The sequence below is a fragment of the Pocillopora verrucosa genome, chromosome 5 (assembly GCF_036669915.1).
Source record: "Pocillopora verrucosa isolate sample1 chromosome 5, ASM3666991v2, whole genome shotgun sequence".
In the NCBI taxonomy this organism is placed as follows: domain Eukaryota; kingdom Metazoa; phylum Cnidaria; class Anthozoa; order Scleractinia; family Pocilloporidae; genus Pocillopora; species Pocillopora verrucosa.
The window spans coordinates 25,321,372-25,336,019 of record NC_089316.1 but is presented as its reverse complement, the minus strand read 5'-3'; the positions used below and the strand labels follow the sequence as shown (position 1 = coordinate 25,336,019).

The 14,648-nt window shown below is 37.3% G+C and overlaps 1 protein-coding gene across 2 annotated transcripts; it reads right to left on the bottom strand.

Annotated features, from left to right (window-relative positions):
* Nucleotides 1-510: 510 nt before the first annotated feature.
* On the bottom strand, nucleotides 511-13,346 carry LOC131786479 (adhesion G-protein coupled receptor D1-like). 2 transcript variants are annotated; one of them, XM_066167124.1, is made up of 18 exons: nucleotides 13,146-13,346; nucleotides 8,974-9,006; nucleotides 8,505-8,807; nucleotides 7,516-7,764; nucleotides 7,043-7,147; nucleotides 6,539-6,626; nucleotides 6,361-6,451; nucleotides 5,700-5,749; nucleotides 5,372-5,501; nucleotides 5,091-5,218; nucleotides 4,227-4,329; nucleotides 3,734-3,884; nucleotides 3,144-3,225; nucleotides 2,493-2,559; nucleotides 1,907-1,989; nucleotides 1,482-1,602; nucleotides 912-953; nucleotides 511-818 (listed from the first exon to the last, which is right to left on the bottom strand). In XM_066167124.1, exons 1-18 carry the CDS (start codon nucleotides 13,264-13,266, stop codon nucleotides 681-683), a joined length of 2,085 nt encoding a protein of 694 aa, XP_066023221.1. In that variant the 5' UTR covers nucleotides 13,267-13,346; the 3' UTR covers nucleotides 511-680. The 2 variants fall into 2 exon arrangements, with proteins under 2 accessions (XP_066023221.1, XP_066023222.1); XM_066167125.1 differs by having other exon boundaries at nucleotides 5,091-5,206.
* Nucleotides 13,347-14,648: the final 1,302 nt, after the last annotated feature.

The window sequence follows — 14,648 nt, the reverse complement described above, 5'->3', positions numbered from 1 at the left end:
ACATGATTAGTGTCAGGTTTGCGTAGACGTTCCCTCGCTTCCATTTCACCATCAGGGGAGGGTACGGCTACAAGCAGGCTATCGAGCCTTAGGTAAACCTTATAGGGACACGATCTTATAGTGACACATCCAACGCACCCCGCCCCCCCCCTCCCTTCACCCAAGCCCCTCCTTTCCCTGACCATAAACAGTGATCGGTTCCTAGGTATGTGGTTTGTGTAGGGTTGTTTTTATGTTCTCTTCATCAGCTCAGAAATGTTGTAGTTTAGTAAAGTCTTCATTATACAGTTAACTGTTATATACTACAAACTTTATTTGTATACTTAATAAATATTCATTGCACCAAAATTGATTTCTACGGTTCAGACCTAATTACCGGTTAAATGATTAATCAGTTTATCATAAACTGGTATTCCCGGGCAATTTGATTCTAAGACAGATAATTATTCCACATAATGCCAACGGTGCCACTTAAGTGTGATTAAATATCATCAACCTAGCTAAGCTTGGGGTTAAGAAAATGACTCGACAGCTGAACAAAAAAAAAAAAAAAAAAGCATAAATACAACTTGAATTAACTTGAATCAGCTAAAGCCTAAGCAACATAAGTGAAGCTGGTTATAAATGCATTTAGTATTTTCCCATTCCATGGGCAAGACAAAAAGTTCAAAGTCCCTCGATTACTCACGATCTTGCACAGGAATCCCAGTGTCATTGTGACTTTGACGGGCTTGAGAGTTTCCTCTATTGTCACCTTGCCTTTGATCAAATGTGCTTGGGTGGAATTTTTGGACTCTTCTTTTGAAACGCCCCCTTATCTAGATAGGAATTAGAAGTCAAATAACAGTCACTCATTATATGTAACAAGCTTTTCTTGATATGAATTACGGGGACTCAAAATTCATATTTACCTCACTATTTCCCAAGCAGTGAAAGAAGAAAATGAATAATCCCTTTTAAAAAATATAGATATAACTTCGTTGGTTAATAGGTAAACAAACGAGCAAATAGATGCAGAAATAAGAGAAGCTTTCCACTTTTTTTAAAATTTTTGTTTTGTTTTTGTTTGTTTGTTGGTTTGTTTTTTGTCAGGAATGTAGGGTTGTGTCTTTTAGAACAACTCAGCTGAAGGTCTCCTTTCCTTATCAGCTATGATCGTTTACTTATCTGAGGCTTATTTTCTTGAATACAATTCTATCCGTCAGATGTAATCGATTCATGGTGACTCCAATATCGTAATCAAGCCGAGCTAAGGCTTTGAAGATGAAAATGCAAGGGAAAAAGGAAGGTTTAAATGGTCTCCAGTCGGCTTCTTTACGTAGGGTCACGGATCTGGTATGTGAAAGTGAATCTGAATTATTCTTGGATATGGAGACGCTTTTCAGTATTCCTGACGCTTATCACGTTATACGTACGTTCTTATATCTACCCATGAGCAGCCAAAGGCTTGAACAAACCCTTAAGGTTTTAGATGACTTTACCTGAGTGGAATTAAGGATTACAAAAATGTAGGAGAAGGCGATGTGTAACGGCACAAGGAAGCCAATCAGCCACGTGACACCCAGCAATGGAGCTAACACCACGCATGCACGGACACCAAGCCTGTAAGAGACCAAATGAATAGTCACTTGGAAAACAAAAGCGTTCATCTGAAATCGATATAAAGAAAAATTGAAAACTCTTAGCTTAAATTGAAGGCAATGAATAGTCGCGATATAATCTCGGGAGTGACAAAAGAAGCAGTTTGAAGGTCGTCCATCGAAAACGCACTATATTTTATGTGCTAGGGCGTCATTCAAAGCCCACCAATTCCAGGCTAGTTTTTCTTTGTAACAAGCTATGATGCTAGATTGTTTGTTGATTGGAAGCATTTAGGAGGCGGGAGAAGTAACTATTATTAGCCCACCTGATCTGCTCAGTCGGGCTATCCTTCACCTGTTGGATTGTTGTTACTTCCTTTATAACCCGCACGAGGATCGTCATGTTAATCTTCAGGGATTAAAAGGGAAAACAAAAGAAGACGGAGGATATGAAAAGAGAAAAACTGTTTCGTTGAAATTGTAACTACGTCACAGTCAATTAATGAACTTAATTACTTTCCTAATTGTGATACACTTCAAGCAAGACAACCATTTGGTAACTATTCTGTTTTGCTATATTTATATTTTACTGTAATTATTTTTCTGATACGCTTACTATGTGTAACTTATAGATTTCGAACAACGCTAACGAAGAATAAACAGCAGTTTGAAACTCATGGTTTTGGATGCGTATCACAACAAAACAAAGACTGAAATATCGGATACTTTTGTTGCACTAGCTTATGTTGTAATTTTTTAAAGTGGAATTTCAAAGAGTCATAGACTCATTCCTATTCAGAAGAAGAAGAACAGAAACGATTGTCGAGATGCTGTTATAATCAACTTTGAAACAAATATCTTTAGATGATTAAACTCATATCCATTGAAGAAATTCAAACTGTTGCCACTTACGATTGAGACGAATCCAACAAAGGAAACAAATATCCAGATGACATCGTTAGAGGAGGATATCCAGCAGCTTAGAATTAGAAAAATAAAAGGCACAAACAGACTTATATATATATATATATATATATTTTTTTTTTATATACATATATAAACAGATAAATATTATGAGAGGAAAAAAGGACGCAACTACATTTCCCGACAAGCCTGTTTCGTGAATCGCTTCACTCTTCAGGGGTTTAAAATATATAAACAGATATATATATATATATATATATATATATATATTTTTTTTTATATACATATATAAACATATATATATATATATATATATTTTCTACATTAATGGCAGCATTTAAAGGCTTTTCTCAACAGAATGTCAAATCAAAATCCATTTTTAATGCAGCATGTTGCCTTTATATGACTCTGCAAAATTACGAAAAGACGCTATCTTGGATACTGGTTTAGAAACTCTCCCTCTCCTTCTCTTATACATAGGGAGATCCACAACTTGAAATGAGGGGGTGCCTAGTGGGTGTGTGGGAGGGGGGGAGGCCAGTTATTGAGGCTGCAGGTTTCTGTTATTAAGTCCTTGCATTCCCTGGGCTTCGACCATTTTTTATACAGTCAATAAAATAAACAAACTTTCAAACTTACTTTTCATCATTGACAAAAGTTTTGATTCCATCATTTCCTGCAGCGATTACCAGAGATACAGCAACTATGATTGCAGGCAGTCCTGAGGAAAGTAATGATGAAAGGCTGCCAGTTTAAGTAAGACATTACAGCGAAAACAATCGAGTTATAGTGTTATTACATTTGCCAGAGCTGATAACTGTAGAAGTTAATGGTTTTAATAAACCACTGACCGTAAGTTGTTGCGCTATTATATGAATTTCCCATGTGATTTTTTCATGTTTTTAACTCTTGAAACCTTTTAAATGTGGGTATGAAATTATTAAAACACTGCTAATTAGCCATAGCTGCGTGATTTCAGCCAACTATATCTGCAACTATAACTAGCTCTAATGAGCACTAGAAATATTTTAGGATTAACTCAGGTACACCTGAAGACGATCCAACGGTTTCCGAAAAAAGCGCGTGTTCATTTAAAGAATTAAAAAATAAAGTCCTTTTAAAAATATTTTTGTTCGGTTTAATTTTTGCCAAATCAGAATCGAGACATTTCCTCAAGTATTTGTTCAAGTCCTATCCCATTTTTCCCATTTCTTGATGATTCTCCTCACCCCAGCAAAAGCCATGATAACGATGCATTTTATCGCTAATGTTGTAAACCTTTACAACAAATAAGTAGATATAAATCCCCTCGACAAGCATCCAGCAAAAACTGGCCATCAGGAAATACTGCATAAGAGCTGCCACAGCTACACAAGCAGCCTGCAAGGAATAGGTAATTGGTAAAAATGTAATAATTTGCCCGACAAGTGGCATTTGCCGAAATAATAATCCAGAAAAACAGAAAGAAACAAAAACCAACGTAAACAGAAAGAACAAGGCAAAACTACAATATAGAAAACATGCAAAACAAACAAACAAACAAACAAACAAAAAAACAAGAGAAAAGAATCATTCGATAGATCAGTCAGTCTTTAATCGTTAAGAAGCTGGACCAAATTAAAAAAATAAGCAAACAAACAAAACAAACAAACAAACAAACAAACAAGCACAAGAACAGTAACATTAAATGACCAACACGAAAGTAGGAGTACAAAAAGTCACCTGGTTTGCAGTGGAGTCGATTCCAGCGAAAAAGATGATATGTCCTGCTCCAATGCAGGAAGTCAGACTAACCCGTATGTGACACAAAGGTGAATTTCTGTCTCTACAAACAAGCCAATAAACAGCAACTAAATGAAATTGATTTAGCATTAAGACAAAAAACAGAACTGAGGTCAATGAATTGTAAAAAAAACATCAAAAAGACAATTGCAAATGATCCACCAAATGAATGAATAAATCCGCTGACAGAATACATTTTTTACATGAATTAATTAGTGAATAACGAATGGATAAAAGAATACTGACTGGACAGTTTCTATTATACACTAACATTAATTTGAAACTATTTTCACTCCTTGGTGAGATATCATTTTTTAAGAAAATGGTTCCCGGTCGGACCAACTCTCAAGGTCTTAAAATAACTGAGGAGAATGTGCTACCATTCTATAATATCAAGAAATGGATAGACATTCTAGTCTTCTCGGATAAGGACGAATAAACGGTAGGTCCTGTCTCCTGCTTCTATTAATTAGTCAATTTGGTTAGGCAGGGGACGTTAAAGAACCCACTCACGAGATTACTGTGATGCGGTCTGGCCTGTTTACTGGGAATTGGGGGGTCTGGCCTTGTCATTGTTAACGCGGGGTCCACTGTAATTGGCTAAAGCTGTAGTGGTCTCCCCGCCGAAGGCGAAGCTAAATAAATTAAATTAAATTAGAAAGATCATCTCAGAACGTTTGATTTCGTTTTCAGTTACAAGCGGTCTGTGCTGACATCGATCCAGAACTGATCTGATGACTCGTTTTCCTTATAGTTAATTTTCCACAATTCAGTAAGATATCGGTGTTAATTTAGTGTACTTACGTGAGCTGAAGATAGCTGATAATTGTGAGTATGACTCCAGTGAGAGATAAAGCCATCCCTACTCGAGTGACGAATGTCAGTATTCTGTCATGCTCACCTGACGAACGAGTTTTATCCTGATTGAAAAACTGTAAAGGTCATAATTATTTATCTGTATCAAAGGAAATGTTTTTATTAATAAATAAAAATAAATAGAAATAAATGCGATAGTTTTAATGCCACTGTGTACCTTTTTAAATCCGCATGACTTTTTTTTTGTAGAGGAGAAAAAAAATATTCACCTTTCCTTCGTCAGCATTGTCGGTGAATTCCATGAGCACAGCGAAGTGGGTTAGATGATTGCAAACACATTCAGTATAGTGATTAGATATCATCTTTGTTTGACATCCTTCACTTGACCAACTCCCAAAGCTTTAAAAAGAATCAAACAAGGAGAAAGGAGTTAAAATAACTCATTCGATTGGAAACCCCCTCCCCCCTCCACCTGAAAAGAATTAAATTCACTCTACTAATTGCTTTAAAGTGATTTCTGATACTTGTCGCTTCCTTTCAGATAAGAAAACCGGAAGAATTCACGTTGTTTATAGTTTATGTTACTGAGATGCTTACTTTTCTTCAGAGAAGCTCCAGAATACACATGTTCTTTTTTTGCGATTCACCTAAGGGAAAAAGGAATCAAGTGTTGTGATTGAAAGATTAATATAGCGAGACTTCAGCGCTCGCCTCGGTGATACCTTACTAGTAGCTGACTGGTAAGGCGTCATAGAGATAGAATGTTAATGTTACCCTCCAAGTTAAAAGGTAATTCTAAACATTAAGGTCTCTGGGAGCACTCCATTAATGAGGTCTAAATTTTTTATTCAGCAAAAAAGAATTTGTTAATTTGTTTTTCAATTCGAATTCCTGAAGTCTTCGATGTAAAATCGAGGAGGGCTGCCAGTGTCTGATAGTCCCCTCCCTCCCTTCCCCCTCCCCCCCACTCCCCTCTATGGCGGCTTCAGGTTGACGAAATTTAAAAAATTGCAGGAAGCCTTATAGGATGTAATGCTCATTTATTAATCAAGTCTCGAGCAGTTTTCAGATTATGAGCCAGTCATCAAAACTTAGTTTCAACTGAGAGAAAAGATGACAACATAGTCACCCAAATGAGGAATGAATGGACTATTGGTGTTTCCCTGTCATAAAACAAAAAAAAAACAAACAAAAAAACAAGAAAACGCCGATTTAATTAAAAAAAAGAGTAAACATAACGAAAGAGTAGCGTATATACCTGCATGTTCTTAAAAATCAATGTGACGTTTTCCGGTAGAACCTTGGGCGGAGGGTCTATTACGGCGGACATAATTACGCTGTCCAGTATCCTGAAATAAAACAGATTGAATGATCAAAAAATAGGTAAAATGCTTTTTACTATTCCATTTTCAGTTATCAAGATAAAATATACATACTTTGTTTTGTTGTCTCTCTCGGTGTCATCTGAATAGTTTAATAAAAACTTAGAAAGTTTGTTGTATTCGATCCCAAGTACTGTGGAATCTGTTTAAAAGGGAGATGAGAAATGTATTGATTTCGGTTTCCAAAGATGTAATTTTTTTTGAAAAACGACCATGGCCTATGCTCTGGGCACCAATGTCATTACAGACAGCTGAATCATGAAAAAGCGCATTACTCAAAATTTTTCAAAAAGCATAAAGTTTCTTCGTATTCAAAAAAGAGAAAAGAAAGGAAAAGAAAGAGGCTTGCGAAATTTCAAAACAGAAACCGATTCGGACTAAGATGGAGGGAAAAAGGGAAAAAGAAAACAAGAACTCACTGTATTAAGTGCACACTAGTGCATATTGCAAATCTGGTATTGCACGTCGGAATGAAGCCATTTCCACTGAAGAGTTGACCAAGAAATTATGGGCAATTGCCTTGAAATAAACTGACTAAAAACAAGGAAGGGTTTTTACCTCTATCCGGATTAGCTAAGGGAATCTTAATAAAGTTCCCCCGACTGCTTCCATTAAACAGAAAGTCATCTCCTCTCTGGAGGGCATTGCATCTAACTCGAAAGTCTATATTGATAAAAAAGCAAAATATGGGATGCGAATGCTACAGCATCAACATATATTTCACTTGCCTACAGAGTACAACGGCATGTGAGTGCTCAGTACGTGCAATGACCCGCGTGACTAGAATTTATTCAGTTGCATTTCCCCCAACTTATGATTTTGCGTGCAGTCATTCCCAGATTATAGAATTGCAAGCCACAGTTCATGCTTCTGATACTGCAGACGAAGAAATATCAGAATTTTCCTTTTCCTTTTTTAGCTGATGTAAAGGATAGTGGTGCTGGCTCTTACCGTACAAGTATTGCTTGCCTGAACTCGTACATGATGAAGCTCATTTCGGAAAAAAAGAGGGTAGACTATTTTGCACTTACTCAGATCTTTATCGACATCAATGAATTCGGGATTTGTAACGTTCAGCCGATTTCTGGCAGTGCTTAATATAAATTCTTCAAAGATGTACGCAGCAAAGACAGTATCCTCAAGTTTTTTATCCTTTGATGAATATGTACGTGAATCGTCGGACCAAATGCTTTGGATTGAAGTTCTAAACAGCTGTTTTGCATACTTGAGGGATAAATTGATCATTGGTTGATTTGTAACGTTTTTTACTTCAGTTGTGTCTAGAATAACAGCCAGGGAGATAAAAAGCGTAAAATCAAAATTATATCAAGCAAAAGGACTGACGCTAAGTGGTATTCGTACTTTATATTAGGAATTTTAAAGGGGTTTGACTACGTCTACTCAATTGAAAATTACACTGTTTGGCTATAGAATTCTGAGCAGCTTACAGATGTGAGGTTTTGAATATATTTTAGCACAGGATGTACAAGATTAACATCGATTTAATAAACAGTTGAAAACAGACATGCTACATGTGATCATCAGTGGACGCCATGATGGTTTGGACATCCCTTAGTTCCTAGAGAACATCCGGGATCAAAAACTTCCGGTTCATATAAGCATATAATAGACACTGGGCAAAAGCCAACATTGTAAGCAAAATTTAACGCCTACCATAAACTTGCAGTCTTCCTGTCTTTTCTGACTGATAAGGTGTTGCAAAAACACGGTTTATAACTGGTATCGCTAAACAGTTATAGTTATGCTAAAGGTGAACGGAATTAAGGCCTGGAATTATTTTTTGGCTTTCTCTTCCCTTGGCATCCCAATTTGAAAAAAATTATAGAAGAGTTATATCTCAAAAAAATTATAATAGTAATAGTAATAATAATAATGATGACAACAATTATAATAATAAAGATAACAATAATAATAATAATAACAAGGAGAAGAAAAAGAAGAAGAAATAAAACAACAAAGTAGAAAGGATCAAACAGAAAAAGTGTAGTAAAATACTTACTGGGATCCATCGATTTTAACCTGATTTTAAACCCGAAAGATCTGCAGTGTACTACTTCAAATTTGAGTTTTTCGTCGCCGTTGTTGAAATAGATTTGATCTGAAGAAAATTTATGAAACGCATTAAAGCAAGGCTGAGTCGATGTCCCTACTTCATGGCACCAATTAGAGCATAGACCTTTGCTACCGCTGGTGGAGAACGGAAAGCATTTTATCCTGTGCCATCTACTCTTAAGAAGTCCTATGCAGTTGGAACCAGTACATTCACTCTGCTTCAAGAACGGAGCAGTTACACACTCATGATCTGCAGGAAAATAAACATTGCAGCGAAATAAAGTAAATGAACACTTAGCTATTGGACAAAGTGAAATGAATTGACCAGTTAACAGTCCTTTAACCCACTTGAGATTTATCTTATTCATTCATCTCTTTTTTACTTTGCTCAAGCAAGCTGATAGCGAGGAACTTACTTCGTTCTACCATTGCCCAGCTGCTTTGAACAACTGCAGGATAGGAAAGGAAAAAAATGTTACCTTAAATGGAAATGATGCCAATAACAACTAGTAATAATCATTGCCTACTAAAGAACCATCGATCTAGCGGTGTGTTCAAACCTACGAATATCTGATGGTTGCGTGGCACACAGTTCCGATCTATCTATCATTTCGAATGGTCCGATCCAATGGTCATTTCGAATGGTCAACTGGTAACAATTTATCTACATATCGTCCCATGGCATCCAGATGGCAAGGGCTTCATCTAGCCAGCACGCAGGATTCAAAGCTTTCGCATGAAATCGAGGTTAGTGGTCAGCCAGTCCACTGAGATAGCACCCAATCCATGAAAGTGCACAGCATCCAGAAAGAAGCCACACGGAGAGTAAACGTTCTCTCGAACGCAAAAAATATAACAGGAATAGCGAAATTATTATATAGGAAAAACCAAATTACACAAAAAATGACAAATAATCGGCTTATAAAGCAAACAGCTGGCAAACCATGTAGAAACAACAAATGTTATATACTGCTGTAGCGGTGGAACGAGTTGTTAGTCTGAGAGATTTTATTTGGAGCTACGCTAAAGTATCGTGAAGCCTGTGATCTCGGTTTGATATACGTGTTTTCACATTGTTGTTATTCTTGGCTAGAAATTACCTCTTTTATTCATTAGAATTAATGTAACATCTGAAAATGTTTTTATCGAGACTTCCGCTTCAAGTCAAGCATATATCCTCGAATGGTAGTTTTTTTTGACTAATTTCATAATAAAAAAAAAAAGCATCAGATTGATAACGTGAAAAAAAGCCGATGCATTGATCTTATAACTGGTAATTTAATTTTAACAAATGAGTTGAAAACGTAAATTAGCCACCGTAAATGTTAAAAAAGCTGACGTGCCGAGCGTTAGCCCTTCGTCAGAGCGATTGGAGGAATTGTGGGTTGTGTGTGGGTTTATATGCAGAAAGTGGAGCTACGCCATTGGTGGGAATATGGTGAGGAGAAAACAGGAAATAATTAATTGAATGAAAAGCGCTCGTTGATTCCGTGGAGATTAAGGGTGCCGATTTGGAAGATAAATTTTTGTTCTAGTGTTTCGCGGCTTTCCGAACTGCCTTGATGTAAAGAAAGGCCGGAGACTGACATATGCTGTTTAGAATGATTAGGGAGATTAAAGTGTCTAGTGACTGGTTTGGATGCGTCCGTGTCATTTCTTTCCACGTCTCCTGATCGTCTTCCTGTTTCGCCGATGTATAACTTATTGCAATTAGTGCAAGTTTATACACGTAAAGTGATCAGTGGTCTTAATTGATCTCTTAGCTCCCGATATTTTCTCTACGTTAGGAACGAAAGGAAAAGTTTTTCATCGTGAGCGAGCGCATTTGAAAGTTCCAGATTGGTCACTGGTTTTAAATGAACTCCTGACTAAAAAGTTGCCAATGTTTTTGTCGCGTTTGAATGAAATAAGTGGGGGTTGCGGAAAGATAGTACCAGTCTCTAAATCGTTTAGGAGTAATTTAAAACTTTTAAGAATGATAGATTAAACTGCGTGGTTGTGAGGGTGAAATGTGAGAGTACATGGAATGCTGTCAGTGTTTTCCTTCTCAGCTGTTTGTAGTGCTGACTGTCTATCAATTTGTTGGGCAAGGTGGTAAACCACTTGAACGACAGAAACAGGATAGCCACGTTTATCGAGAAACTGGCATATTGCCTCTGATTTTTCCGAAAAATCAGAGTCGTCACCGCATAAACAACGAGGTCTGAGAAACAGTGATAAACGTATGGAGTTCTTGACGTGTGATGGATGTGAAGATGAATACAAAGAGTAACTAAACACTAGTGCGTAAACCGTTGCCTTCAACTGAAATTTTGATGTCTAGAAAAGCCAAAGAAGTGTCGGAAATTTCCCAGGTATATTTAAGAGCCGGATAAAAGGAATTGACGGCGGTTGTAAATTTAGTGAGCTCCTCTCTGGTAGAGGAGGTAGCGTCGATAAAATCGTCAATGTAACGGCCGTAGAGTTCAGGTTTTGGGCTGTGGTATTGACTAAAAAATTGATTTTCGATAAAACCTACGAAAAGATTGGCGTAGCTGGGTTCCATTTTAGTATCCATAGCCACGTTATTAGTTTGTTTGTAATAGTTACCACCGAATGAAAAGCAATTAAGTGTGAGTACTGGTTCGGCAAGACGGTGTAGTGTTTCAGATCTAGGTTGAAATCTTTAACAGTGGGATGATGGAAAAAATGTTTGAGGGCCCGGAGACCTTCGTCATTGGGAATGACAGTTTAGAGAGTTGTTATATTCATAATGAAAATAAGTTTGTTTTGGCCGAGGAAACTAAAGTCACGAAAAATTTCAAGTGCGTGTTGGCTGTCCTTAGTGTAAGACAGTAGAGTTTTGACAATAGGTGCCATAATTTTTTCTAAATAGCTGGAAATACGTTCGGTGGGACAACTGCAGGCAGAAACGATGGGTCGACCTGGGTTGTTAGGTTTGTGGATTTTAGGTAAAAAGTAAATACACGAAGTTCTAGGAGTGGTGATGGTGAGATTTTTAGCAATGGCCATAAATTCTTTGTTAGCTATAAGATCTTATTGCAATAAGTTATACATCGGCGAAACAGGAAGACGACTATGTGACCGATTCCGAGAACACGTTCGCGACGTGAAAAGAAATGACAAGGACGCATCCAAACCAATCGCTAGACACTTTAATCTCCCTAATCATTCTAAACAGCGTGTGGCAGTCTGCGGCCTTTCCTTACATGTAGGCAGCTCGGAAAGCCGCAAAACCCAAGAACAAAAATTTATCTTCTAAATCGGCACCCTTAATCCCCATGGAATCAACTCGCGCTTTTCATTCAACTAATTTATTCCTGTTTTCTCGTTACCATATTCCAATCAATGGCGTAACTCCACTTTCTGCATATAAACCCACAATTCCTCCAATCGCTCTGACGAAGGTCTAACGCTCGAAACGTCAGCTTTTTTACCATTTATGGTGGCTAAGTTACGTTTTCAACTCATTTGTTAACACTAAATTACCTGTTATACTCTCCCACCGACGCAGCACCACAGTTTCTTTAGAAACTTACCCCCTTTTATTCCTTGATCGTATAGTTTGCGCAGATTTCAAATTTTATTTACATCCAAGATGCTCGTCATTTTGGCTTCGAACTAAGCCTCACGTATTTAGATAGCACGTGTTTAAGCATAAAGCCTATTCGATGCGTTTATTGCCGTGAGAAAAATGAGTCTTATTTCCAAGCCTTTTTTTTTTTTTTTGTAATCATCATGAGGAAATCCTTTCGGCCCAAAGCACCGTTAGACTGCACCTTTTGCTAAGTTGCATATTTTTTAGCTGACATTTAGACGCTTGATTGACAACATCTGGTTGACACATTTCACGGTGCTTTCCTACAGTGCCTTGTTCTGGAAAGCGAACGAAAATTATACCGATTGCTTCTAAAATAATAAAATCGTGTGGTTCAAATCGATCGCGAAGGAAATGTAGCCTCGCCTTTTCGAAGACCCTCCCACTTCTCGCGGAATAATAAAGGCGATCGACTAAGTACACTTCTAAACGATATTTAGGTAGCGTTGTATCTTCTTTGTAGAGGTGTTTTTGACGTGTTGAACTACTGCAAGTTCTGCTTCGGTAGCATGTCCGTTTTGGTCGTTAGCATAACACAAAAAACTCAAGGTGTTTTTCAGATGTTTTGACTCTGCCTTTCGTTATAAATTGACATTTAAGGGCGGCACTGATCTATAAAAATAGAAATTTTCTTACATATTTGCATATTTCATTTTGTACCTGAAGGAGTTTCAAAATAAGAGTGTAGTTTTTGTCAGTATTTGACATAATTTAACAGAGGAAATTAGAAAGTAAGGACCCCGGTTTTTTTCGTTTGACGTTCCAACAAACGATTAACAAACTTTAAACTGATAGTTGCCTCTACGTCGGGTCAATCGAAATAACGATAATATTAATCAGCGTTAGATAATTCTTACCAAGTAGGAACGTCGCAACATGAAAAATGCTTGCGAAACCATATGGTATTCAACAAACTTTAAACTGATAGTTACCTCTACGTCGGGTCAATCGAAATAACGATAACATTAATCGGTGTTTGATAATTCTTACCAAGAAGGAACATCACAACATGAATTATGCTTGCGAAAGCATAGGGTATTCTGTTCATTCCTCCTGATCTCACTCGAAGACTCTTGATCCCACTCGAAGACTCTTGCCTCAATCGATCCATCCACAATAAATCAATGACATAAAGTTACATATTCACTAGAGGCGTCTATGATTCATCCAGTATGTTTTTATCCATATCTAATCCCGGTCGTACAAGCAGTTATTGTCTGTTCTACAATTCTCCTTCGTGACTCGACAATTTAGCACGCAATGCATTACTTCATATTAATAATGTACGTGTTATCTTTTAACTTATTAATGGGCTTTCACTTGTGGAAAAAAAAAAAAAAAACTTACGATTAAACTATCGTGGTAGCCAGATGACCAACTTCAACAGACTTGCAAAGACTTACTAAAAGCTATTTTTATTGGGACTGAAGACTCCGCTCACCGTTTTACAAAGAAAACATTGTTTGAGAGAATTCGATCAGAGTTCTCGCGGTTCAGCGTTCTGGTACCGAATTTACGGCCTGAGGACGAGGCTAAGTGCGAAGTCGCTTTCATCGGTATGAGGAATAAAATGCAGTGGCAGAGAAACGAGCGAAAACTCTTGAAAATCTCATAGTGGAAGAGCAAAAAAAAAAAAAACTTTTTGCGAGAGAGGCATTACGTGAAGTGATGGCGGCAAAGGGGAAAAAAGTAACGCAGCTCTATTTGATTCATGCAAGAAGCTGCCGCAATGAAGCAGGTCAAACTTGCCTCCTGTGCCAAAGGCTAGGCTTGAGTCGATTGTGCCAGCATAATTTTTAGCATAATTTGGCAAAACGAGCATAATTTTAAACTTTTTTCAAAGAAAAGCACTACTGGCATAATCTGCATTTTTACTTCCAGGATGTGAACAATTTCCGTAATTTTGTATTGAATATACTTCTCTTGACTGAATTATGTTTCTAAAATGTTGTTGCTGATAATGAATTGCGCTTAAGGTGAATTCACTGCGGTCGTTGTAACGTTTCTCGGTTTCAGGCTCTACTCGTACGACTCGCTAGCGAGTTGACTGAGATCCAAGATAAAAGATGGCGTCCACCTCGTCAAACACTTTTAGTTCTTCAGGCAATGTCTCATTAATTAACTCCTCTCTCAACGATTCGCAAGACCATGCTCCAGGAGATTATATTCGGACTTGTGTTATGCTTCAGTACAATAAATACTGATAAGCGTATTACTCTGCGTCCTTACTTTGACTTAGGAAGCTCCATTGATTGAAAAATGATGAGCAGCATGTTTATCGATTCTGAGGAACAAATTTAGGGGAAACGTGCAACGACACAATGTTTGATAATTGGTTTATTAAAATAATGGGCTGCAGTCACCAGATAAGTAGTCAATTGCTGTTTGTTTTGTGTTTACCCCGGTGCTCTGCCTTTAATTTGCTTAAAATCAAGTAGCATAATTCTGATGCCAGGAGCATAATTTAGAGAAACGAGCATAACTCGGGCAAAA